This window comes from Anopheles stephensi, chromosome 2 (assembly GCF_013141755.1).
Source record: "Anopheles stephensi strain Indian chromosome 2, UCI_ANSTEP_V1.0, whole genome shotgun sequence".
NCBI classification, from domain to species: domain Eukaryota; kingdom Metazoa; phylum Arthropoda; class Insecta; order Diptera; family Culicidae; genus Anopheles; species Anopheles stephensi.
This window is the reverse complement of record NC_050202.1, coordinates 55,678,581-55,705,956: the sequence shown is the minus strand read 5'-3', so window position 1 is coordinate 55,705,956 and position 27,376 is coordinate 55,678,581. Positions and strand designations below refer to the sequence as shown.

The 27,376-nt window shown below is 45.5% G+C and overlaps 1 protein-coding gene across 1 annotated transcript; it reads left to right on the top strand.

The window, feature by feature from the left end:
• The first annotated feature begins 125 nt into the window (after positions 1 to 125).
• Positions 126 to 27,376, top strand: LOC118502857 (thyroid transcription factor 1). Its single transcript, XM_036035566.1, has 6 exons — positions 126 to 1,593; positions 2,142 to 2,383; positions 8,689 to 8,843; positions 12,739 to 12,834; positions 24,314 to 24,400; positions 24,808 to 27,376. Exons 1-6 carry the CDS (start codon positions 1,295 to 1,297, stop codon positions 25,492 to 25,494), a joined length of 1,566 nt encoding a protein of 521 aa, XP_035891459.1. The 5' UTR covers positions 126 to 1,294; the 3' UTR covers positions 25,495 to 27,376.

Below are 27,376 nucleotides of genomic sequence, written 5' to 3'. Positions count from 1 at the left end.
AAAACCACAGAACGCGTCAAACCACCAAGGAATGCCAGGCTCGCCCGGTTGACTCCGCCTACATTTCTCACGCATTTCTCACACGGGCTGAGCGTGTCGCTCACGCTCACCGAAACGAGCATCATCCCTTACAGGGCAACCGCCTTTCCAGCCGCTGTTGTTCGCTGCTGCTGTAGTAGGGATGAAGGAAGCTGTACCGCGTCGAATGGCAGCAGTTCGTTCGTTCAGTTACTGGCAGACAGACCTCTTCAGGCTTCGCTTTGACGGACACATTTCAAACACGCTGCGTGCGCGTCTCGAGTGGTGCGTGTCTTTTTTTCCTCTTCCCGGCGCTCCGCCTGTGTGTGTGTGTGTGTGTCGTGCTCTCGCATCCGAAAGGAAAGCTTCTTCGGTAGCGATCGAAACCCAGGCCCTGGCCTAGTGTTGGTAGTGTTTGTCCTCCACGGTGAGTGCGTCGTCGAGAGATAAGAGTCTAATTTTGTGTAAACACACACACGCCAGAACCGGTGCGGAAAAGTGACCAACACGGTGCAATCGGAGCGAGCGTACGAAGAAGCTCTTGTGGCCACGAATGGAAAGGAAAATTTGAAGCAACGTGAAAAAAAACGGAAAAACGGTTTAAGAAATTAGTGAAGCAATAGTGTGGTAAGAGTGTCGATAAGCGGTGTGAGTTGCTGTGAAGTGATTCAAGGTAGAAGAACGAATATTGACAGCGTCGGGTTTGACGGGTGTTTACAGTTTTAGTGTGCATTTTGACAGGTGGATATGTGACAGATTAAACAGATCAAAACATACTCAGCAAGCGGTGGTTACTAAGCTGGGCATTTCCGCATCGAAATCGAAACATTCCCCCGTTTGTGTCCGTGTGTTTGTGTGAACGTGTAAAAGGAACATTATCCTTTTAGGAGCTACAGCTGAAGTTGATGACGCTTCGCCTTTCCGCCATGGATTAAATGCTTATACTAAGTCATCGAGGTTAGCTTCATTTGTGCAGTAATTGTGTCCGGGGGATTAATGTTGATGGATAGTGTGCTGTGTGATGTGTGTGTGTGCTCCTATGTGTGTGCTTACTAATCCGTGCCAAGAACCCAACCCGAAAGCAATGAAACAACGGTGGTAATAGGGAGTAAAAAAATTTTTTCGAAAAGTAGCAGGAAACATTAGCGGATTTCCCAAAACACCCCCGTCACTGTGCCGTCGACAGTGAGCTCTGCAGCGCTCCCTGAGGTGCGTCGCCCATTCCGTGTTCTTATCTTCCCCCCTGTCGGTTGGCGCTCCGAGCGAATTCGGGTACATGTCCACCACGCTATCGAGTGTCTCTGGAGTGTATCCAGACGATTCCGAGCAAGAGCATGGACTGTTACCGGATCTGAATGGTGTCGATCTGGTTATGAGCTTGTCGCCCAAGGCGCCAAACCACCACCATCACCACCATCACCATCACCATCTGACCAGCCTGCAGCATCTGCAGAATCTGCAGCATAACTCGGCCCTCCACAGCCACTCGACACCGTTTAGCGTCACCGACATACTGAGCCCGATCGAGGAGTACCGCAAGCTGGAACTGACCGCAAATCCACCCTCACCGTACAGGTACGGCGCGATCGTGTTGATGACCGGAGCCTTATGTCTGGCTTAAGTCTTTATTAAGTATATTAAGGACATATCAGACAACTCCAACAATGACTCATGTTCCTCCAATAAGTCTGAAGATTCTAAAGAGATTTCTTCTAGATTCTAAAGCTTTTTTATTCTGAAGATGTATTTGAGTTGTTCTTTGCGGAGCAAATCTAATTCTTGACTTAACTCTGATTCGATTTTATTATTTTATGTGAAATTTTAGACTTATGATTTTTTTTAATCTATGTGACTCCTCGGAATTGTTGAAGCTAACTTTAACTTTGGAATAAATCAATTCATTAGTTTTAATCTCATGTTTGCTGTATGAACATCAAACTTATACGATTTTCCATGTTCACAACTCACTTTAGACTGTTTGAAGCATTCGAAGAAAGCATGCTAGCCTTATTCTCTGATATAATTGCTTGTACTAAACAAATCTAACTTCGATCCATTAAACCTCATCATCTCTCATCGTTATGACCCGTAAGCTAATGCACCATTTCTGCTTCATTCCTTAGCGGCGGTAGCAGCGTCAACTCACCGAGTGCCCTCGGGCCTAACACGACCACCGGCAGCACGACGACCGGCAGCAGTAGCATGGCAAACCCGTACGCCATGGGCCCACTGTACCACAGTCCCGGTGTGCAGAGTTACTGTGCGCCGACGGACAACCTGTCACTGGCCGGCCACTACACCGATATGCGCAATTCGGCCGCCGCCGGCTGGTACGGCTCTACCGCCAGTGATCCACGCTTTGCGAGTAAGTTGAGCTTCCATTTTTAGACAGCAAAAAAAAAAAAATATTGGTTAGTAATCCCGTTCGGAAGTGCAGTGTTGGCAAGAGTTTTGAGTAGCTGTTTTCTGATAGTAAGTGTATCAGGCTCGCTCAAAGTTTGCTTCCAACTCCCGACAAGCTCCCGTAATGTGCTTCCAATGCAAACGAAAAAAAAAACTCCCAACTTTCAAACATTTGCAAAACAAAACAACTCGAATCACGCTGCCATCATCGCTGCACAATTTTAATGGATTTAATCCGCTGAGCTGGCGACCTGCAGGCAGTGTGTGCCTGTGCAATTGCACTGCAAAATATGTGCATTTTAACTGTATTTAACCACACTCGGTTCGCCCGATTCCCGGATCGTATCGATTGCGATGCAAAACCGTTTTGCAAGCATAAACAGACCTTACCATCACCATCGGTGGGTATGTTGACAAAACGGGATTGCAGGTGGGCTACCCCAGGTGAAGTTTCACTTGCACAAGATGCACACATTCGGTGCATAACGAGCAACCGCGTGTGAGTCTGCTCGATGTCCAAACGCAACCGTCGAAGAGAGTCGACAAACATTGGGGATAAGACTGCTCACGGTGCACTGTTTGTAGTGTGTGTGTGCGTGTGGATATGCAAAAAAGTAATCGGCGAAAAAAGCGAGGCAAAAGAAAATGACAACAATCAGCACCACCGTACAAATGCAAAATGCAGCCGCTGATGATTGACGTTCGCGCATTCAACTTTTGCAACTGCATTTTGGTGCAGTTCGGTTGGCGTTTTTGTGCGGTTCGTGATGGTTAGAAAGTAAGACTCGCAGCGCAAAATGGATCGTTTTGTTTGTAAACTGCAATTGAATGGTGCAAGATAATAGATGGTCGGGCAAAAGGAATGATGATGATCATTTACAGGAGTATAATAAAGTATAGTTTGCAGAAGCAAAGTAAACACTTTTGGTGAGGGGATGTCTAATGAATGCTTTCGGGGGGAAAAACAGAAGCCTCAGTAGTAATTGTTGGGAAAATGAGATTTGTAGAGATTTACCATACCTTTACTAGGTTAGTTTTTCTGCTTGGTTGGAAACAATGTCAGAACACATCTTTTGTATATTTTTACGTATAAAAATAGTATTTAAAAAAAACTCAATTTTTAATCTGTGCCTCAATGTGTCCGTAAAATTGCGCGGCTTTGAAGATGATTCACTTAGTGAAGAACCGATATTGTCACATAGAAAAAATATCCGGGAATCCATTGTATTCCTCGAATGACTTTTTCAATTCCAAAAGGACAGCCTGGCCGTATTGTTAAGATTTTAATTTTTTTTAAACATTGTTATCAATCCTTCCTTCTGCTAGAAATACTAGTACTGGAGTTACTAGACGACTTATTGTTTCTTTCCCAAAAAAAAAAAAAAAAACGTTACGAGAATACAACTACTGCATTAATACAAACGATTACGGCATATTACCATTTTAATACGTCCAAACCACACTAATTGCCCTATTATTGTACCCTTGCTCGTAATAAGATAACAGATTGATTGATTTATAAAAACCCCACAATACAGCCACACTCCGATGCCAATGGAATTAATCCCGTGCGTAGTAGTAAAAGTGGCTACGCACCAGAAACCACACCCTCTCACACAAACACACAAAAGTGTCAAATCTTCTGGACGAGAATAAAAGCCTCCACCATCACCATCTCCTCCTCACTATCGAATTACCGAATTACCCGGCTCACCGACACAGTGAAAGCTAATCAAAGCAACCCACATCCTGGCAATGTGCGATCGCCTCGGGCAACACACGGTCCAGCTCCCTCTTTCTGCCCATTTTTTTCTTCTTCTTTCGATGCCAGTTTTTGACAAGTCTCCTCCACCCCAAACTAACACACACACACACACACACACGTACTGCTGACTGGCTGGCTTGTTGAGGCAATATTTTGACAACCAATTTACCGCACAATTATGCACCCAGATCATCCACCCTAGGCCCGGGAAGCACAGCGGGCACAGGCGTGATGGTGCGAAATGGAAGTGAAAATTAGATTTTCGGGTTAGAATAATGATTATCGGTTTCACAATTTGAGCCACAAAAGCGAGGGCATTGTACGGTGCGTTTGTGATACCCCCCCACCCCCCGTGCTCCAGAACGAGTGCAGTAATATTCTACGGTGTGTAAGTAACACACCGCATGGATTGATAAGTATTGGGAAGATCGTTGCGATTTAGTAACGAATTTGATTGTTACTAAGAACGGTTTCTTTGAGCTAGTTTTTAACGCTTAATTTTCGCTCGGTAAGTCCTCTGGTCATGAATGTTTCAATGTTTGCCTTGTGGTCAACAAATTTTGTCTCCAGATAGAAAAAAATATTTGTTTTGAGACTACTCTATTACGCGCAATTACAATGATTACAATCGATTCAATTGAACTTCAGCTTTAATTGTTTTTCAAGCTTGTTCTGAGTCAATTTTGTCTCGTGTTTCAAGTGCATTACTCAACATTTTCATAATTAAAATTAAAGTAAAAAAAAATTAGAAACCACAGTAGACGCCTTTGCGTCAAAAATTGATATTCTTATTGATATTCTACAGAAGTTTACGACAGTATCCGAAGCTTGAAAAAAAAAAAAAATGGTCGGAACAATGGAGCTGTAAGTGCAGTCGTAAGCATCCAGCATTTTTGTGAGCTGGATTTAAATTACAGAAAGCTGATGTTCTTCTATTTTATGTCATTTTTGTGTAAGATTTAGGGGGGTTGTTTATAAATTGTTTTCTAAACTTCTTCTAAATTTTAAACACTCCTCTGCTACCTATTACAAACGATATTTAGCCCCCTTTTTTAAGATATCCTTATCCCTTATACTTATCAATCTATGCTTCATTTTTGTTGAGCTGTGAAAAACGGTTCGAAGGGACAGTTACGGGGGTTAAGTTATTTCACGCGTAGTTTCACTTTGAACAAAGCCCAACAACACTCCTCATCCTAAGATCCTTGCGATAGTGTTCCACAGTATGGGAGGAACGCATACGTGTAGCCCTCAACAAGAGAAAAACCTCTGCCGGAAGTGATCAATTTCCTAGCTCCCGGAGGCGATTCAGAAGCAGGACTCTTGTTTTTCCCTCACAAAAACCTACCCACAGTGTTGTTGCATCAATCGCAAGCGAGAGAAGGCCGCATTTTTCTCTGTTCGAATTTCGGTTTGGAATCGCTGGCATAGGACATTTTCTACTGCACATATAGATAGCGGTAACGCGGAGAGTTGGCAGTTTATTACCGGAATGAAATTATGCGTGTACCAACAACACGTACGAAGGCGGTTAGCTTTGATTCGGTGCTTCTCTCGATTTCCCCGTTTACCGTCCGGAAGGAAGGAAAAACTTTACCGCGTTGAGCGTTGAGGGAGCGGTCCGGGCGGAAAATGGAAACAATAAATTTTCGATTAAGTGCAACCGGTTTCAAGTGGCCGCAGTGCATAAAAGGGGCTGGTTCTGATCTTCCGCTTCTGGGGTTGCGGTTGAGTGAGTGTATGGCCGCTCATACGGAGCAAAAAAAAAAAAAAGATGAGGGTCTTGTGATGCGCCTGGCTCAATGCGACGGGACAAGGGAAAATAATGGATCTCGCCCTGATCTTGCCCTCGGTGCCCGTATTTGTGGCGGGTGCAAATTGGTTGAATAATAAACCGCTGGTGAGAAGGGCGGAAAACCGTCAAAATGGATGCTCCTATGCTAGTTGCAACGGACCAACGTCCAGTGGAGTGGTTTCGGTAAGGATTCCAACGGGTCCTTCCATATTGGATGATGGTGAAAAGGTGACGACAGGGATCGTTTTTAAAATACAAAAACACGCACAACGCTGGATCTAGTTGTACCGATAGCAGCGCATAGTTCCTTCAACCGATCAATCCTTACATGGTTTACCATTAGATCTTCTGGGAGCTTGTGAGCTACTTTTTTTTTTTTGTACACTAAGCCACAAACTAACTACGTGTCCGTTTTGGAAAGGATTTTTATCTACGCTTGCTCTGGTCCCTGTTTCAATCGACCATCATCGATACAGCGACGAGCAGAAAGACGGGCCAGTCATCCTGGTACCGGCAGTAGCAATAGGATTACATCTTCGTGATAGCATCATCGTGCATCATCCACAATCCGTTTGTTACGCTGGACCTTTTGCTTGCACAGGTGGACGATTTTTGTTTTGCATCGACAGGGACAGAACAAACATTTGAAGCTCGCGCTAGCAAATCGGTTGGCCGACTGTTTGTTCTTAGCTTTTTTTTTGGCGAAAAAAAGATAAGAGGATTGTCGCTAAGATATGGTGCCGTCAGGTTGGGAATGTTATTTTGCACCCTTGCCGCACGTCCGGTTGGTCGGGTCACGGTAAAGGGATTTATGGAGAAAATTGGAAAATAGACGACTATTTTTTGTTTTTTGGTGAGGCTTTGGTGGTAGCTTGGAGTTGAAAATGCAGTCTTATAGTTGTAGTCGTATATATGACTTTAGGATATCGAGCATTGCTTTGATAGCTTAATCCAATTTTCTTATGCCCAAAAAATAGAATACTATTTAAGGATTAAAACTAGTACTCTATAGGACAAGAAGCTGCTGCTGAAGTCCATCATGTCTCCTCTGTCATGTGGATGTTATAGGAATTCCGGTATCATTCTCATGACTTGACCAAGGAAACAGAGCCTGGCGAGTCTAATTCGCTACATATTAGCAAGAGGATCTAACATCTCAAAGAGCCCTGATAATGAAGTCTTAATTATGATATCTACTGATGCTGTTGTGTATAAAGTGTTGCTGTTTCATTCAAATTATTGTGATATGGTTAAAAAAAATGAGAATATTTTCTATTTAACAAATTGGAGCTTCCAGACAATCAAATTTGTACTTCTACTACTAAACTGAACACAATATTAATTTTAGAGGGTCACTTACATTAGAAATTCATATAAATTACCGTAAAACTGTACAGAAGAAGACAAATGAAAAAACTAATCCTTACCATCACCAGCCACCACATAAGTGAGGTAAAGCAGTGCGAGAAGCGATGAAATTGGAGAATTTTATGGGCCTCCCCCCTCCCGGTTTGCAAGGGTGTGTTGATGGTGTTGACATGGGATTCTGCCTTCCTCTGGCAAACCGAACGCAAGAAGCACTGAAAGCCCACTTGCCTTTAGCGGGCTCGGTTCGGTATCCGATTACGTTGGCCCGATCCTTTCTGTGACCCGGCCGCAGTCTTCTGGGCCGGGAAGGAATCGCTCGCACACTCTGGCCTTCCATTAGGAAGTCAAATTTTCAGCTAATTTCCTTAAGAAAAAGGTCCACCGTGGTGTGAATGTGGTGTGGTGTTATGGTACATTCTTCCCCGTAACTTGAGCCGTAATCATCCAACGGTGGAGTGAGATGGGGTTGTACTTGTATCCTTTCTTTTTCTGGGCTATTATACAGAACATGTGTAACCGACCGGGCACATATCTTGTGGAAAAGAAAGTGAATGCCTTTGCTGTGCCTTTCCTCACATCACTCGCACTGGAATAGTTGAGGTGGGTAAAGCCCATTCTTTGACTTGCTCGCCCGGTCGCTTCCGGTCGGGAATGCTACTTAAACCGAATCTCGTCCTGTGCGTAGTTTAAGTGGTTCGGATTTTCGGTATCGAACGTAACACAAGCGAATGACTTTATGCGAGGCTGAGAGTTGAGGTTTTCCCAACTCCAGGCAACTCCGGTGCTGAATAGTTTTGGGTTGGTAATTGGAGACGTGAAGTGGGCCCAACGAAAGACACACACACACACGCACAGTGAGCTTATTAAGGTCGTTTCGATTGTATCGTCGGCCTACGCTGTGGGTGTAAGCTTAGGACACGCGCTATGTTTGATGTGATACAGTGCAGTAAATAAATATTTATCAAAGCCATTCTCTTCGGTTTCTTCGATTTTGTTTCTGAGCCAGCAATTCTCTCCAATTCTTTTGATCGGAGAATCGGATTCCTTACCGATGAGTCTGAGCGATTTGTGTGGCACTGGTGCGCCATTGTGCTGAGGATGCGGCCACGTTTACCAAGCACTTAAGCATCATATTAGTATGCAAATTGCGGGAGTAGGAACGGTCGTAAACACAGCTCTGGGGATGTGTTATGCAATTCTGGACGCATCTCATTATCGATGCCGGGCTGTCCTGAAAGGGCGACCTTCAATTCTATTTCCTATTCTTCCAAAATAACTATTTTGATAACATATTCCAATATTTTTCATCATGTGTTCCACTATCTGCTTACCATTTCAGTATCCCGATTGATGGGGGGCTCGGCCGGCGGAACGATGGGTCACGCCATGTCCAACATGGGCAGCCTGGCAGCGTGCAGCGTGTCCGACACCAAACCGATGCAGTTTCCACTCGCGCAACGACGAAAGCGACGCGTACTCTTCACGCAGGCTCAGGTGAGGTTCACGATTTGACGTCATACGACGCGAGCGACCTTGATCACGGCTGAACTCCCGTCAGGAATGGCCCATCCTACACCTTGCTGCCTGCACCTCAGCGAGACAGCATTTGCATTAGCGATCGCAATGGAAAGCTTTTGCAACCTGTGGTGCAGAGATGCAGGCAGCACTGTTGACATCCGTGTCGCAACGTGATCGCGTGTGTTATGAAATGCTGTTTGATCGCCTTTCTCTACCGATCGGTGGCTGTGAGCGAATAGTTTTCCATCCCCCGAACGGCACTTGCTACACACAAACACCCTTAAAAGTATTGATCTTGACAGCACAAACATCCAGCGAAACGATCAACAACAGTAAAAATTTAATCCAGCAATACAAACACACGGCTGGCTGCGTTGTTGCCCTGTCAGTGTCCATGCCAGTCGGTTAGTATTTTGGTGTGTCAAACACACTCGTTGGCGCAGCGTTGACATTTCACCGAATCATCGCTACCGTTTGACGGCTGTACGACCAGAGTCGGGCTGGCTGTCAATAAACCCGCACACACACACACACTCAGAGGACGATTCGCGGCGACACAAGGCTAGTAGGTAGTAGACAAACCCCGGTACTAGTGTCGTAGTCGTGGTCTTTCGTCTCCTCCGAGCTCTATTGTTGTCGTCGTCGGCAGCTACCGGGATATGCTGCTGACAAACTGACTGTTGTCCACCCCTCTCCCGGGGTTTCCAAGCCCCTCCTCCCGGCCACCACCACCACCATCTTCCTATATTAGTTTGCTGATGAAACTTGGCATTTCATTTCAAGTGCTTTGTAAATAGATATTCCCGTGCGGACGGTGTTTCCCCAATTGCTCGTCCGCTGCTGCCCGGTCCGCTGCCGTTCCGGGATCTAGCATTGTGTTTATATAAAGCGTAACAGCAGCACTAGCGCATTCTTAACCCTGTGTGTCCCGGTGTGTACTCCTGGGTTGGGGGAAAGTTCTGGCAGGAAGGCATGCGCTTCGAATTTCCAATCCCCATGGCTGCATCCATCCTATGCAACCGTTGTGTGGGGAGGTTTTCCTTTCGCTGCCCAAACACAAATATACGCCGCTCTTACGGACATTCAAATATTTTACTTAGATTTTTGTTTAAAGTTTAAGAACGGCCTGCGGGAACGGTTGAACAATAAGCTGGAAGGCATGAACTACCCTGGCCAGGCCAAGCTTCGGTTGCAGAAAAGTCAAAGTTTTGTGACCGGAGTACGTCTTGATGAGCCCGGGGTCTTCGGGAAGCTTATTTGCTGTTCGTGCGCGCTCTACAGAGCACCAACGATTATTTTAATGAATTTTGTTTCCTAAATTGTTAGCATTCTCGGGGAGCAGCAGTGAACCTGGATTCTTATTTTAGCTCATATTATGTTTGACTTAAACTCTGATCTCAATGACTTATATCCAACAATGTATATCGGATGCCTATAAAAAGGATAAGATATGGAGAATGAGGGCTGTAAGGGCTACAAAAATAAAGCTAAAACCGGGTCGCAATGGGAAGCCACAGGAAGCGGTTGTCAAGGTCGAGAGGAGAGTATGATCGCACGTACCCACTCAACCCACTGACTGACGGTGCCGTTCGAACAAGCGCTTTCAACAAACTGTCAACAACGGGCGCACGAAACCAAACAGCGAACAGAGGCCGCAGCCCAAAACAAAAAAGCTTTACCGCATTAGCCGCACTTTTGGCTACCGAACACAGAGACTGGGACTTGCCCCTGCTTGGGACAAAACAAAGATGTCACAGCACACGATCCGCAATGCGTCCGTGGCTCGTGGATCAATATTTACCTCAGTTTTAATTTTAAGTGGATGTCACCGAAAAGTACGCCACTGCGACAAAACTCCTCCCCCCCTTCCGAACTCTTTGCTCCAAGCGTGCTCCCGTTTCCGTGCCCTCGGAGTAGTCAAGTAATTGGGGGAAAAAAAGTTAAATAATCATCAATTTTTAGACACAACTTCAACTGTACAGCTTGACTTGCCCGCTAGACGTGCTGGTTTCGCTGCGTGGGTCGTGATCGATTTGTCAATATTTTGCCACTTGACTCGGCTGCGGAGCTACGGTCGGGATGGGATGGATGGAATAATAAAACGCCGGGGAATGCTTAGTGGGAGGATTAGCCACAAAACCACCCATTTTGGTGGGCACCCTGGGGGTTTTTTTCGCTGACAAGGTACAAGATAGAATTAATCTTCGTAAACGACCCGCCCCGTGCCAAAGTGTTCCTGTTGCTGTGTCTTGTTCGTTTAAATATTTGATTAACTTTCGCACCGGGCGGGTTTGTCGCCTGGTGATGAAATCTCCCGAAACCGGTACGATTTCGTAACGCGTTGCTAGGTTTTGTCGTTTGCTGGCTGGCCGGGAGCGTGTCTGTGTCCGAACAATCTTTGATTCATTTTCCATTGCGTAGCCAATGTGCTCGGTTTGTTATTCTCGACAAACGGTACGATTACCTCCAAAACAATCAACGATTAAAGGTGAAGAGACGATGGGGAAGGAGAGTTAGATGGCAAGAGGAGACAAGGAAAAGGGATTATCATAACTTTGTCCCTTTCGGGTACGGGGGGCCACAGAAAGAATGGCAGCCTCCGGTGTATCGGTGAACAGATTCGAGTCCCTTTTGCTTCCGAAGCATACGCAGCAGCATCACCAGCAGCAGCCGGGCTGGTTGTTTGTCAATACTTTTATGCATGTTTCATGTTCGTTCCGACCGTTGCCATCCGAAAAGGGCAAATATTTGTTCGTCCAAGATGAGCGTGCACGAGGGAGTTTGGAGTTCTCGGCACGGTAGCAAGGAGCGACCGGCCCTTCGGACTTGTACCATTACTGGGGAGGCGAGCGAGTGGAAGCAGCAGAGGCAGCAGGTAGGGCAGCATGGCAGAAATAATACCGACGAAAGGGCATTGTGCGTTTTACGTGGGGGATCAGCCGTTGTTTGGTTTTTCGAATTGCAATTCACAAATGCGAATCCTTCTCGGTCCGTTTTGGCTGAAGAAGGTCAAGTAGAGAAGGGCCGAAAGAGACTTCACCGAAATAAAAATGCAATAATTGTAATTGAATACAACTGTAGGGATGGTTGTTCCATTCACGATTTAATGCTGTGATTGGAGAATATTGCATCGGAATTGAAATCGTGATTAATTTTAAAAAGGAAGAATATTTTCAAGAATTTTGAACGACGCAGACGAGGAAACCATGGAAAGAATTTGGAGGTTTTAGCCTCCCCAATAATCCCTCTTATTTTAAAGTTTAAACTCCAGAACATTGTTCACTCGTTGACTCTTGCCGTTTTCTTTAAGGAATACTATAGTCTCAAGAAGTCTTGGGCTGCGATTTCTGGTTTAGCCGCATCGGGATAGCCAAAGCCCAGTTTACACAGGAACGATTCCTCCAATGTCGTTCGTATAGTTCCTATGCACAGCGGAATATGTCTACGAGCCATCAGAAATCAATTTAGTTCCTAAAAAGATCCAAAATATTGAGTGGGCAGGCTGGCTAAAAGAAGCTTGAAATAAATCCAACCAACCAAGCCTGGCTCTGTCCCTGAGGGAGGCTTAAGAAGAGTTTGGTGTCATTCTCATGACATCTCCAGCTCACCAGCTAGTTTAACTTGCTGAATAACAGTGAGATCAGAGAACAGCGCATAGAACTCTTGAATCTGACGTCACTAGTTATTGACTGAGCACATTTTCTGAGCCATATTATCGGTTACAGAAAAATGTGGCGAAAGAGGTGTCAGAACGCCAAAGCCTCTAAACAAAATGATGATGAAAGCTGAGTAGAAACTGAGTAAAAAGCACTAAGAAGTTCCAACACTAATGTTCACCTTCTCTCTCTCTCTCTCTGCATTCTCCCCACAGGTGTACGAGCTGGAGCGAAGATTTAAGCAGCAAAAATACCTATCCGCCCCAGAACGCGAACACCTAGCCAGCTTAATACATCTCACACCAACACAGGTAAGCTGCTACTACACTGCGAACCAAACGATCGTCCATTGGGTGGCACATTCTAAAAAAGGATCAGGATTGTGTTTTGTGCATTGGTTTTTAATTATTTTCACACTTTCACACCCTGAAAACCCTGCTCTCGTAGAGTGGAAAAATAAATATTTCCACCACGTTTGATTCGATACGCGTGTCGTTGACAGGGTACGCTGTAGCGAGTGAGCCCAGTGAGTGTCATTCATTGCACACACAGGGTTTACGGACCGCGCGCGAAAAACCCTACCCCATGTTGTGCTTGACAGTTATCCCCTTGGCACGCACGCACGCAATAATATTTCTTTTTGGGCCGTGCGTGAACGTTCTTCCGTGCGTCCGGTAAAGGAAAAGGGGGAACGATCTTTAATAGACCGTGCGATTATGACATCCAGCCGAATTCCGTTCCGGATGCCTGCTTCTTCCTGCCGGTGACAGTTTGTTTGGACGACGGGGTTAATCGATTCTAATCGCTTCCTGGCCTGGTGGCTGCCGTTTGCATCTGTTTGCCCTTTCGCGTGTCGCACAGTGGCCTTAAGGCAACATACAAATAACCGTACGCGTGCGGGCGAGAAAATAAAACACGGACTGCGGACATTTCAAGTGAGGCCGACCATTTTTCCTTCCAATGGCGGGTGTGAAAAGTCGTTCCGAATCAGTGGTAGCGGAGTGGGTGCGATAGTGTGCAGGAACTTGCAGGAAGGAAAACCGGAACCAGATGATGATGTTTGGCAAAGCATAATTCACCATACGGAAGGATGTTTGTTAGGGCTGTCAAATAAATGAATCCGTCCGTAATTAGTAATTGATAGCGAGGGTACAATTGGAGGTGATATTTTTGTCTAACATTGACCATCGTGATTCTTGGTAAAAAAATCTCTTCTGTATCACAGGGCAACTCTCTCACGGGCATTTCTTCAATAATCTTGATTGTAATAGGCGCGAAAATCCTTTCCAACTGCGATCACCATATCCCTTAACCAGCGTAACATGGTAGACCCAATGTGTTAACCAACAATGGAGCCCCGGGCGTGATCACGGTAGGAGTCTTCCAAGAAAAACACATTAATCAGATTACCGACGGGACGCGAATCGAATGGTTGTCCCGTCGATTCGAAGGATGCGCTATTCAAGAGGTATCCTTGGACGAGCATGGAAAAGGTTAAGCCAACCCGTTTTTTGTTCCCTAGTTTGATGCTTGTAACAAGTCCTCACCAAAGGTTTTTAAATGCTCCCGTTTTTGCCGTTGTAGTTGTTGCGAATAAAAAACCCCTACGTATCCTCACAAAATCAGCACGAGAAGAATTCCCCGCTGAGTTGGTCCTCAAAGGCAAAAAACATGGTTTTCGTTGTGTTTTCGATCTCCAAGAAATGAAGGGCAGAGTAGTCATTCGTCGATAATTCGCTGTAAAAACATCACCTTGGAACGGACACCTTCCCGATAGAAAAAAAAACCCTCACAACAAAGCTGTGTTGCCTGAGCTCCCTGTGGGATCGAGCTGAGCACGAGACCTCCTGAGTACAGTGAAATTGTTTCACAATCAAAACCGCCAGTCGGGTCCGTATTTTTTTCTTGGTTTTCGGACAAAAAACTTCGAACAAAAGCTAGCACGAGTGGAAAGGATTATAGCACCTGATGAGGATGATGATGATGGACCGATGATTTATATGAAGCATCAATTTAAAGCAGCTTTTCGGCACTCGATCGATGCAGCACGGCTGATAAAGATACAGTTTTTGGGGTTCGGTTCCAGCGTTTCCAGCGGATCGATGCCACTTACCCGATGCACGCCAGCTTTGATCCTCCATTCGTGGAGTGGAGTTTTCTGCGCATAGCGAAACACTCGAAATGCGTCGGGGATTTCGAGTGACGGAGTACGAAAAAAAACCCGTATATAGCACACCAACTTTTTTTTGGTTGATGTAAAACAACAACAACTGCGTGCATAAATGTCATCCCACTGCAACGCCCCCATTTCGATGAGGCTTAAGTTTTTTGTAAGCAATCCTGGCCCGGGAGCTGGCTGGCGTTTTGTTTCTATTGCTCCAATTTACACTCACACACATCAACTACAGTGTTACGGGACACACACACACACACACACACACACACACACACACACACACACACACACACACGAGCGCTTGGTTTCTATTGAATCGCCACTCTTCGCTTTTCTGACGATGTCACTTTTGATTAACGGTTCAAGTGACACTTCGTTTTAGAAATTCAATTTGACAAACGAGACTGTCAATTGAAATCGAAGCAACCGTCGCTGCGGAAGCGCGCACGTGGTGTGCGGATGTGTTGGGGTGCAAGAGCGTCAAGAGTGTCATTGTAGATCCTTCCTCCATCTCCTCCGTCCCGTATCCCCAACCCCCCCCCCCCCCACTCGCAGTTCCTCACCCGCCCCTTGGTAGTGCAAAAATCATATCCGAAACTGAAACGCCAGTTTTTGGAGCTGTTCGGCAGCGAGACAGTGACACACGACACTGCGAATCCCCCAGAACGAGAGAAAAAATCTCTAACGAAGCTCGAAACGCCCCAACCAACGTATATCATCTGCTGTGGGTGTCTGCTTTGAAACCGGAACTGGACATTTGGGGTGCTTTGGATTTGCCGGGCTGTTTGAATGATGTTTTTTTTTATTGTCGTCGCCAGAAGTGGTTGGGATCGCATGAGTAGTGGGATTGACTGTTGGCCAAAAATAAAAATATACACCCAGCGCACCCAGCAGCAGGTGAATGTGTTTTCGGGACTTGGTTTTGATTGTGTCAGCAAGCTAGTTTACAAGAGCTACACGCAGTAGATTTTTAGGTTATGGCAAACCACACTGCAGGCCACGTTAACGTTCGGTTTGGACTGCAGATAATGTGTTGATAGGACTTGAGATATCTTTAACTGCACTATAAACTGAGATGTCGATTTGTGTCGAATTAATTTAAAATAACTACTCCATTTCCTCCTAAATCAATGTCCTAACCCATAACCAATCAAAAAACCCTATGAATCTCATAACAAACTCACCCCATTCTTCTGAAGCCATTCTCTCGGCGAATGCAACGTAAAGCATAATCCCACAGTCAGGTGCCATCTTCCAGAAAACCTAGCAAAACATCACCAATAAAAACAAACCAATCCTTAGAAGTTGGAATTTCAGAATGGGATTTTCCTTACGGTTCCTTGTCTCAACCGAGGCAAGTGTCAAAAGTCATTCGGCACTGGCGGAAGCTGCGTACGGAAATTCTCGCATGCAAAAGAGGACTTGGATTAGCGTGCATAAACATAAGCAGCTTTCACCAGCAGATTTACGTTGCTGTAACAATAAACAACATTACGACCGGAAACGATAATGGCAATTTTTCTTGGGGAGAACGGCCCACAACGCACTTTCTGCGTCTTTGGTCCTGGATATGGAGTGCTTCCTTGGTGATTGTTTGATAACCACGGAAGACTCCGTCTTCAAAGCAACAAATCAAAGTCCCAAAAAACAAAACATCATCAGCACCATCAATCGATAAACACCCGATCAAGAATAACAATAATAATCCGGTAGCGTATTAAGCGATAAAAATTTGTAAATTCTACAAACAGCTACTTATCGTACTGATACATCCCGCTGTAATCCGCCCGCTTTACGCAGTATTTCGTAGCCCACAATCACAGTTTTTAAATCGGAAAATATGTTGCGAAAACCCGGGAAAAAAAATTGGGGGGAAAACCTCTCCATTTTGTTTTTTGGCCGTTCGCTCCGCTGGTGTGTACGCTCACGGCGCATACGGCATTACCCCGGTAGGAGCAATAATATTTGCGTGCGGTTATCGATCGAGGGCAGATGTTGACGGTTGATGTTGAGCAGCAGGATCAGCCAGGACGAAAATCAGGACGAATCGAACGCTAAGCCACCGACCGGGTGGAGTGGTTCGAAAGCGGTTCAAGTGGATTCGCTTCTTATTTTTCTTCCATGAGAATTGCGTTTTGCTCTTTATTATACACAGCGTTTTTTTTTTTTTGTTTGCTGATTCTCCACATCATCATGGTACATCGGTGTAGCCATACTGTTCCGATTGTACGAATAAAACCGTACCGGAGGTTTCGTAACGCACACGCACACGAAAGGTACGATTCCACAAACCTCTCGAGCCGTCAAGGTTCAGGCACGGAGGTGCTTGACGCGCTCGGGACTTCACTTAAACATCTGGTAATCATGACCCTACGGATTTAGGTTCAAGCTCGTTTTTTTCGTCCCTCTCTCGCTCTCTCTCTCTCTCTGTCTCTCGGTTGCTGTTTCTTGCTGCTAGACGTATATACTTATTTTAACGTGTCGAATGTGCATTGCGCTATACGACGGGTCGTCGGTTTTTGGGGAAAAAGGTAAACCTTAAATACAATACAATTGCCGGATGACGACGGTTTGTGCGGATGGTACAGATTTGGCCAACGGAACGGGGTGGAACAGAATGTAAGGGAGAATGCAAAAATAATAACGCAAAATGACGAATGTAAAAGCAAATTGAAGGAAACACCGGTTGCCGGTCACGTCACGGTGGCCATTGCCGACGGTAAAATGGTTAGCTCAGTGATATGACATCCATGGCAGGCAGTTGTTTTGTAGCAGAAATAAGGAAACTATAAATTAAATTTTTATAGTAGAATTTCCCATTTTGAGCAAGCTGGATGAGGTGAACAGTAGTTAAGGCTTACATTTTTTCCAGCTATTTTTTCAGCTTTCTTTCGGCCCCGACGGAATAATATGTTCAATGCTTCCTTCACCCGACTGTCCTTCGTATTTTATCTCATATCTATCATTTACTGACAATTTGCATGCCAGAATTATCAAATAATTTGGAGATGCTATGGCCAAACTAGTCGAAGAATCATTATGAGTTTTAATTCTGATCAAGAAACCTGGAATAGCTTATTCCACAACATTGTTTTTTTACTGAGAGTTTTTCAAGGATGAATCCTCCTAGAATTTTCACAAAAAAATTGATTGAATGAATAAATCGGAGGATTTTTCAGTTAGTCGATTAGCAGTGTTGCTCAAGACATGTAAAAAGTGTTTCCAGGTTTAACATAATGAGCGATTTAGATAAAACAGACCACTTATCCAATTCTAACCTCACCAGCGTCTTGTTGTTGGTTTCTATCAAGAACCACACATTGTTTAAGACCCTTAAGACTTGTTTTAAGACCTGAGAGACTATTATTGTATTGTTCGTTTTTTTATTCATCAAGGGCAGCCTAGCCATATTGCTTATTATTATTTTGTTGTGAAAATGGAATCTAAGGGTCAAAAGAATGATCTAAACGGTGAAGAAATTGTCCAAGATATTGTAGTACAAAACTTCATCGTTCATGTATGAGATAAAGCCGTCATCGTAACTTCTTCTTCTTCCTTGGCACAACAACCTCGAGACGTCTCGGCCTGCCATTTCTGGCTTTCTGTGACTTAATTTTACCCGCAGTAAAGTAAAGTACGGAGAAGTGGTCTGGATGGGATTTCAACCCCGGTCCTGCCGTATGAAGACCGGCGCCGTTATCGCCTCGGCTACCGGATCGCCCCGTCATCGTAACCATCACTGAAAATGAGAGTGAAAATGCGTCCGACGGTGGGCCCATTGTTAATCGACTCAATCTCATCAGCGATCAATAGAAGCTTTTTGGCAATCTTACCCAATCATTGTGAAGCTTATACTAATATAAGTACAACTGCTCGTCAAGACTTGCCTAATGGCTAATGTCATAGCAAACTGCCCCGTCAAAAGTCTCGTTAAACCAATAGTCGTTCGAGTCTCTTCTGATCCTGGAGGGTAATTTCTTTGACTTGATCTTTCTAAAAGTGTTGTACCGTTCCATAAAATTCAATTAAAGCTAGTACAACATCTTTTAAAAGATTATTAGATCTCTTGATAGGCAGATGACTCTAGGGGCAGTCAACCTTTGAATATGTGAGATAACAGCAAGTTCTCATTTACATAGAAGGCTATATCTATATATAGAAGAAGAAGTAGAAAAGTTAGGTCTCATGATGAAATGGTCCCTAAAAATAAAGAGAACTAAATTTTCATTTATTATTTCATGCCACAGAATTTGTGACTTGATGAGCCCTTCCTACAGCTGAGATTTGAATTAAGCTATAAATGAAGGTCTATTATTGATTATTGTAGGTTACAACTCGTTCTTTAACTTGCGATCATAAATCCTGCCACGAAAATAAAGCCCACACTTCGTTCTTAAGTCCTCCCATACCAAACACATCATTCTGAACATTTCTACTGAACAGTTTGTTATTCTCCGATTTCCGTTAGTTTCCTTAAGTTTTGCTCCAAAGGGAAAAGATTGCCAGTTAACCACAAATTAACTCCGGATGTGTTTATTTACACCCATCAAAACCACAAAATAAATGTTTTCCCAGCTACGGGGTAAATTTTGCTTACACCTTAGTAGCTTCATTGATAAAGAAGCCTGATTGGTCCTGAAGGATAGTGGAAATTCCAGCTTACCACCAAACGCTACAACTCCGGTTGCTGCTGTTGTTTGTTAACTCATTCCGTTCGGGGCGCATCCTTGCCACCGGGGAAAACCCCCGATTCCCTGATGTCTAATACCAAACTCCCATTCGACGGAGTTGCCACTCGGAGCAGCGGAACATCCTCCATCCCGAAATCCGGATGCGAATGATTAGGCCGTGAGGCCGTGTGTTATTGTTATTATATTTCACTTTTTTGTGTTTTTCCTAAATTTGACTAATCTTGCTACGCTCGCCCGGATCGTGTTATTTTTTCGTAAACAGGCGCACATTTTTCGCACTCGTGGTAGCAAGGCGAGGTAAGAAAATGGGGAATGAATCGCAAAAAAAAAAACGGAAACTACTTCCCTTTTTCCCTTGAAGATTGATGCTCCGTAAACATTGGGCTACCTTTTTAATCCTTCGCCCAACAACCGGGAAACCCCGAAACCGTTTGGCCGATCTCAACGATTCAACGTACCACGAACTTCGATGCTCGTTCAATGATGCGGGAGGGTTGAATCTAAAATAAACAGACCGTGCCATACCGACCGGATTCTTGGGCAGGTACCGGTTCCACGAAGGCAACACACCAGCCAGGGCCACCCGCAGCTGAACGGTGGTCGCAACGCAAGGGATCCTCGTCGCCCGGATCCTTCCACCACACTTCCGGCCGGCCAGCTTCGCCATTTAAGCGAAGCCGTTTGAGGTTAGAATGTGGTGACGCATCGCTTCCCACGCGGCTTACCCGACCCAATTAACAAGTGCTTTACAATGGATTATGATCATCATCATCAGCGGCGGTATCATTATTAGCGATGTGAACCGATCCGAAGCATTCCTTGGTTGCAAGCACGGTTGAGCGCGCACAATGGGCCGGCGAATGGTTGCCAGAGGCCCAAACAAAATTATTCTTTCAGTGCGTGTTTTGTGAATGTGCCTAAGATCGGAATCGTTAGGCGAAGATGAACACAGGTGTAAAACAGGACACAAAGAGAAAGAGAGAGAGAGAGAGAGGACTTTCTAGGAAAACAAAACGACGCAATTACGTCGCAAATTACTAATAACACAATTATTTAAATCGTGAACAAAAAAACTGCACTTAATTAAAATTACACACACACACATACAAAGATGCGCGTAAATTGATGCATTTATTCATCCTGAAGGGAGATTTCCCTTAATCAAGGGAAATTCTATTAAAACCAGGGTCTGTTTTTACTGCACAACGCAATTTTCCCATTTCCTATTTAAACCGTTTACATTGCTTCATTCGGTCGGTGTAGCTTATTGTACTGTTTTGGGCCAATTCTCCACCGAGACACTTAATTATGGGCGGCTTGTGCAAGAAGAGACACAAATTAAATTACATCCTATTCAGTGTTCACCGTGACTTCAACTTCAGCTTGGCAAACGCATGTTGTTGCTTGGTGGTAATGAGGAATTGACTGATTGTACCGGCAAGACTAGGCGAATAGTAATTATAAAAATTCTGCAAATGAATTGAAAGCTCCCAGGACCCCTCCTCCCCCCTTAGTGCATCCCATTTCCCGTACAACACAACGATAGAATGTATCTGCTTTTTCTCGGTGCAAGATCGCCTTCGTGCTCCAATAAATGCATATGCGCGCGCTTGAATGGAAGATAAAGAAGCAACGGCAACAAAAAAATGTGAGATGGGCTCGTGTGTCGGCGTTGTGGTGTGTAGTGTTTGCTTCATTCGAGTGTCCTTTTTCGAATCGCCCCTTCCCCAGGGGAAGTCAGCCGTAGGAAACCCGTGCTGCTTGATTACGCTACTAATTGCACCCCGAGAAAGCTGCTGATGAGATAATATTACACTCATCCTCCACGTTGAAAGCTTCGCTTCCTGAGCTGCGGGAACCGTGGTGCAACACTTCGAGATGGAGATTGAATTGAAGAAGAAGTTGTTTGCATACAGCACCGTCAGCACACGGGGTTTGTTATTCTCTCACCCAGGGCTAGGCAGACCCACATGTCTAAGAGGGCTAGGGTATAAAAATAGATAGCATCCTACCGAGTGGGTCCTTTCCACCTAAACGGACAAAGCACGAACCACACACACACACACGATTTTCCGCCGCTGAATTGGTTGAATGTAGTTGTGTGGTTGATTTTGCTCGTAATTAAAAAGCAGGAAAGTGGCTGCCGCTAGTGTTAAATGCAGCTCCGGCCGCTCGATGCATTCATGCCAAAAGGACCAAGACGCGCCACTTGAGGTTGCATAATAGCTAGCCAGCCGGCACCACTAGCGGTGGTTACATTGACTACAAACTAGGTACCACCAGCTCGTGCGGCGACCCAGTTAGCGGGCGACGCGAAGCCCAAATGAAGCCTTTAACTCTTGATAATGGCGAATTTTTTTTTTTTTTGCTGCCTGCCTCCTAACACATCACACATCCTTTATATTACTCATTTTCCAATTTTCCTTCGCTCCGATCGTGGATCGTTCCTTGCACCGAAACCACGCGCCGACCACGCGCTTGGATAATGTTCAATTTTGCGCCAAGGAAAGGCGTTTTTGGTCCGAACGCCAAAGTGCAGGCATGCATCAACACTTTAAGGTCGGTGAGGCACCAGGGCTTCCTTTCGCCCATCTCAATGAGCCGAGTTTTTGTTGCCTTATTTACTCAAAGAGAATACTAAATGAATGTTTACACGCGTCCTTCGCCTGCACTTGCGGCACTTGCAACGTAACAAAAAGCCTCTCCAAAAAGCCTTTTGGAGAAAGGTAGTGCTGGCGGTTTGTGTGTGTGTGTGTGTGTCGGTGTGCATATGCGCCACCGGGTTAGTAGGCGCACAGGATATGTCGGCACGGTTTCTATGCTTGTTTTGCTATTATATCCTTCCAGTTTTGCCAATGTCTTGCCGCTAGTTCGGTTGTTGCATACGACTGACGATTATGTCGACGGGGTTTTTGTTAACGGGCAAATGCAATTGCTTCGCTAATTCAATGGGCAGTTCATTAGTAGTGAAATGTTTCGGTGAACTTCAAGCGACAATGAGCTCGCAATATGTTGAGGAACTATCCGTTAGTGAGGTGCTCAAATAAATAACGGCCGATTTTAAATTCATTCGACAACCAGAAATGGGATGCAACATTGACGATTTTAAAAAGAAAATAATCATAAGAAGTCTTCCACAAAACATATCATGCAAGTATGCGTAAACCTCACGGTTACATTCGTTAGGAGTGATTCAGAAGGAACAAAAAATGATTCTTCATAAACAGAAGCCTCGAGACATTGAACGTCTCGGCTAGTCATGTTAGAAATCGGAAGCCATCGCCCTTTTCCTGAATCCTTATCAGCTATCCTAAGCACAGACAATCATGGAGGCAAGGATCCATAGCTCCAAGGTATTGCTGACTATTTGGTGGGACTAATATGGAGGTTTAACGATAAAAAGAAGAACAGTTGTACTCAAAAAAAAAAAACACAATTCTAGAGCTTGAGATATCTTCTTAGTGTAAGAGATGAAAATTTAGAACCAAATAAAAGGAAAATTAATAATCATCCACAACATTCTAAACACATCAACACCAGTATAACAATTAAAAATTAAATTTCTACTCTGAAGGGTAAGCAATTGCTTCAGAAACTGACTGAAGTCTGCTTTAGCACAAACACACGTACACGTACGGTACCGAGAGGAAAAGCCCACAAATCGAGACTAATTTGTTGGCCTCACAATTTCCCACCCAGGTACCCACCATCCAGTACCGGGGTTTCGTTAGTGTGCAGTGGCAGTGTAAAACTGCATCACTTATTTCGGGATCTTTAGCACAAGGGCCCTCAGTGGAAAAGGCATAGTGCACACTTATGTGTAATTTTACTCAACATACTTACAAACACACACACACACACACACACACACACACATATGCTCTGGACCTTTTTGCCGTCAGGTCTCTTCGCCAAGGTAGATGGCGCACCGTAGGCCAACTCAACTATCATCAAAGAACCAACGAGCCACAATGCAAAAATGGTATGGCAAGACGAAAAAAAAAAAACCCTCACACACACACACGTGCGCGTCATAAAGCTCGTCCGGGCAAAAAAAAGCTTCAAGGTTCGCTTGACAGAGTGGAACGTGGAAGAAGCTGGGGTTAGTTTCGCCTCGAAAATGCCTAAAGAATTAAAGTAAAAAAACAGGGAAGGAGGAGATGGCTCTTGGAAGGCCGTGGTACGCGTGTGGAACGCGAGACCACTGACGTTGCAGGAAGAGATATGTTTCGCGACCGTACTTCCTGCATCCGCGTTCACTACTTCCTGAGACGCGGTGGTCCCGATGGGGTTGCTGTCACCGTATATTAAATCATATTACCTAAGCCGACGACGACACTTCTAACGGTTCGTGGCTAGGCTCGCCTGGGATGCTGGATGGTTGGGGTTCCGTCCACGGTTGCGTGACTTTTTCCCCTCCCACTAGATGTCTGCGAGGAACACACCGAACCTACCACATCGTTTGAACCAAGCGAGGCCACCGCGATGGTTACTATGGAGATAGAGATGAAACGGCAAGATCGCTCGCCAAGTTACGGTGCGTTTAATTTCTTGCCTTTAAGAGTCACCGATCGGCGTTTAAAGCCGCCAAGGAAGAGCTGTGTCGTTTGAGCTTGAGAATGGCGGAAATCGGAGAAAGCACATAACCGAAAGTTTCTTGAGCAAGGTCTCGAGGGTCTGTCGAGGATGTTGGAGAAGAAAGAATATTATGTCACATTCAAGCGGCTGTCTGTTGGCGAAGACATTTTTCATTTTTCCTCAACTAATTTCATCGTCCAATACACAGAACCAATACCTTTAAACATCTCCTCTCTATAGAAATTGCTTGCTCAAGTCTAGGGAAAATGAATCACAACAATTCCTCACCATCTGCATACAGGCTCAGTAGTCATCCATGCCGTTTCTTTCTCTTCCGTCTCGCAGGTGAAGATTTGGTTTCAAAATCATCGGTACAAGTGCAAACGGCAGGCGAAGGAAAAGGCCATGGCGGAACAGAACCAGCACAATCAGGTTAGTAATCGCGCTCAGCACCACGTGCGCAACCTCGGCCGAACCGTGTCCGGTGCGTCACTAGCTGGGGCTGCTGCTGCTGCTGCTGCTGTTGCTGGTGCTGCCGGTACCACGACGCTACTGGCGGAATCCAGCACCACCCCGACCGACCTGCCGCACCATCCCCAGCACCACGATCAGCCGCCGCACCAGCAACACCAGCACCAGCAGCAGGACCAGCACGAACAGCTCCGGGTGCAGGACCAGGACCTGCTCGACCCGGACCAGGACGAGCTGCTGCCGCCGGGCGCTGCGCATTACGGTCCCGGGGCGACGATGCTGGTCGGCATGATGCCACCGCTGCTGCCGCCGGGTTCGTCCTCCGCACCCCTTCGTCCGACTAATGCGCGGTTTGTTTTTCATCCCAGTCAGCCAGCTCACCACGACGTGTGGCCGTACCAGTACTAGTGAAAGATGGCAAGCCCTGCTCCGGCGGTTCCAATGCGAGCGCAAACAACACTAGCGGCAGTAGTGCGGCAGCTGCCGCTGCTGCTGCAGCCGCCGCCGCCGCTGCCGTCCAGCAGCAACAGCAACAGCAACAGCAGCAGCAGCAGCATCAGCAACACCAGCAGCACGGTCAGCATCCGTCCCAGCATGGACAGCAACATCCAGCACAGCATCATCAGCAGCAGCAGCAGCAACACTCGCACCAACAGCAATCGGCCGGGATAGGTGGGAGTGGGTCGGCCGGTGGGTCGGGCGGCGGTTCGGCCGGAACCGGAACTAGTGGCCCCAGCTCGAACGGTAGCAGCAGTGGCAGCAATGGAGGTGGTGCTGGCAGTGGAGCTAGCAACGGAAGCGGAGGTCCCACCAGCTCCGGCAGTATTGTGCTGCTGAACGAGTCCAACGCTCATTCGCCCGATACAGCGTCGGCGGCCCTGCTGTCGTCGTACAACGGGGCAGCCCATCAACATCAGATGCTACAGCAGCCGTGCAATAATGCGCTCATGTCCAACAGTCTGGCGATGGCCTACCGCAACCAGAACAACTTCATGACGAACAGCCACCAGCAGCAGTGCGGAGGCTATCTGCCGTTGCAGACACGCGCCTGGTAATATTAGTGGAACCGGTTCCGTTCCGTGCCGTCGGTGGTATGAGCTGCTTTTGGGGAAGTGATTTGCTTAAGAGTTAAGTTCCAGCTTTGGACAATTGTTTAAGCGCACAAGACATACTTCACCTTATCGAACAACGACGAGACATTGGGAGGCTCTTTGCTTCAGAGATCCTCCCGAAGGTACACGACGGTTAAATGTGTTGCTTGTGTTTCTGTTTCAATTTTGTTGGCCAGCGTGTTGCTTTGCTCCGCGTCTGACAGCCGTGGACAAACTTACCTTTGTACATAACCGTAGCGTGTACCGGAGCAGTACAATCAGGTTCCCCCCCCCCCGTTCCGTTGCCGAATTCTAGTTCGTACTTTTTGCTAAGGAACGTTTGCGTTTTTCTGCCTTTTACCGTAGCATTTTGTGTAGTATTGTAACTCGTTTTCACACCGTAGTCTTCACGACAGACACAACAATCAAAACAAACGGAACTGGATTTGAGGCACGTGTCGGGACGTCAGTAGGCGGTCACACAGTAGGTAACCGACAGCAGCACTGTAAGGAATTATGGCACGCAAATGGCGCTGCTACCGAGTTTTGTGTACGATAAATAAATATATTTTTTAAATCGGTCAGTCCGAGCGCACCTGATCAGAGCCGGTGGCTTGATCGCAGCAGCAGTGTTAGTGCTTAAGTTAGTCTGAAGGGACTAGGGACTACGGCAAACTAATCAAATTTGGCTTAAGATTGTTCGGGTAAGAACAACCACTCTCCAAAGGTTATTTTGTGACGATTTTTCTCTCTCTCGCTCTCCCTCTGTTGTTTTGTGCGAGTGGTAGAAATGTGCTGCTGCTGCTGCTGACTTTGTTCCACACGATTCGCGTGAGCTAGTGCATGTTTTAGACAAGCGTAACGTTTAGCTTTTATGGTAAGGCAATGAAGCAAGGATCATGTTCCAACAACTGTACCTTCCTTCCGGAATTTAAAACATTTAGAAACTCACACATCAGCAGAACACACGTTTGTAAATAGTTGTATTATCGAGCATCGAGCAGGTTTAAGCACGCTAGGGTTTGGGAGGCATTAAACAGGCATTAAAAAGGGATCTTCTCGTTGCAGTCAGAGGGTGTGCAGGGTTCGTCGAGTTCGAGTACAGTAGTAGTGAAACGAATTAAGCTAAATGAGATTAACCGAGGAGCAACGTTTCTACTGATAGTGCAACAAGAAATTCGACCTGTTTAATTATCAGCCCGGAAGCTATAATAATAATATTTAAATAAAAAACGGCGGTACATAAAAATAATTAAACTAAATAGTACACACACACATGTCACCGATATCGCCAAACGATTGCCGAGCGTACTTTTGTTAACTCTCATTAGGATTGCAATTAAATGTTAATTTCGCCTAAGTAACTAACTTTCGGGGCTATTGTTTTTTTTTCTTTTTGCGAACCATTCCTTTCAGCACAATGAATCCGAAATTTGAAGCTTTCATTTCCATTCCAATCGCAATCCGATGAGAAGGTATAGAAATTTTCACTTCACGCAAAGAAAATAGAAGTGTTTTTACTTATCAAAATGGTTTAGTCAAGCGAAACGAAGCGACGACGAATGAGAAAGGTGTGAAATAAAAATCATAAAAATGTGCAAATTAAATACAAAACTGCGAATACGAATTAGAAAACGTGGTTTTTTTTGCAGTGCGGCTCAGCAGGGACAAAAAGAAAACAAAGAACGTTTGCAGGCAGCATTGGTAGAAAATCCCCATATTGTACGAAGAAGGGATAGAAAAGGAAATGGAAAATGCGAACAAACAAACAGGAAAGGCAGACGTAAAAATATAAGAGAAAAAATATAAATCAAGCGAAAATAAATAAACGGATGGTAAAAATGTA

What these genes read in the sequence shown, in the direction of transcription:
- LOC118502857 (XM_036035566.1), top strand. Translation starts at nt 1,295, where the DNA reads ATGTCCACCACGCTATCGAGTGTCTCTGGAGTGTATCCAGACGATTCC. An exon ending in CAGTGATCCACGCTTTGCGA is followed by an intron (nt 2,384 to 8,688) that starts GTAAGTTGAGCT and finishes TTACCATTTCAG; the next exon opens with TATCCCGATTGATGGGGGGC. An exon ending in AACAGAACCAGCACAATCAG is followed by an intron (nt 24,401 to 24,807) that starts GTTAGTAATCGC and finishes TTTTCATCCCAG; the next exon opens with TCAGCCAGCTCACCACGACG.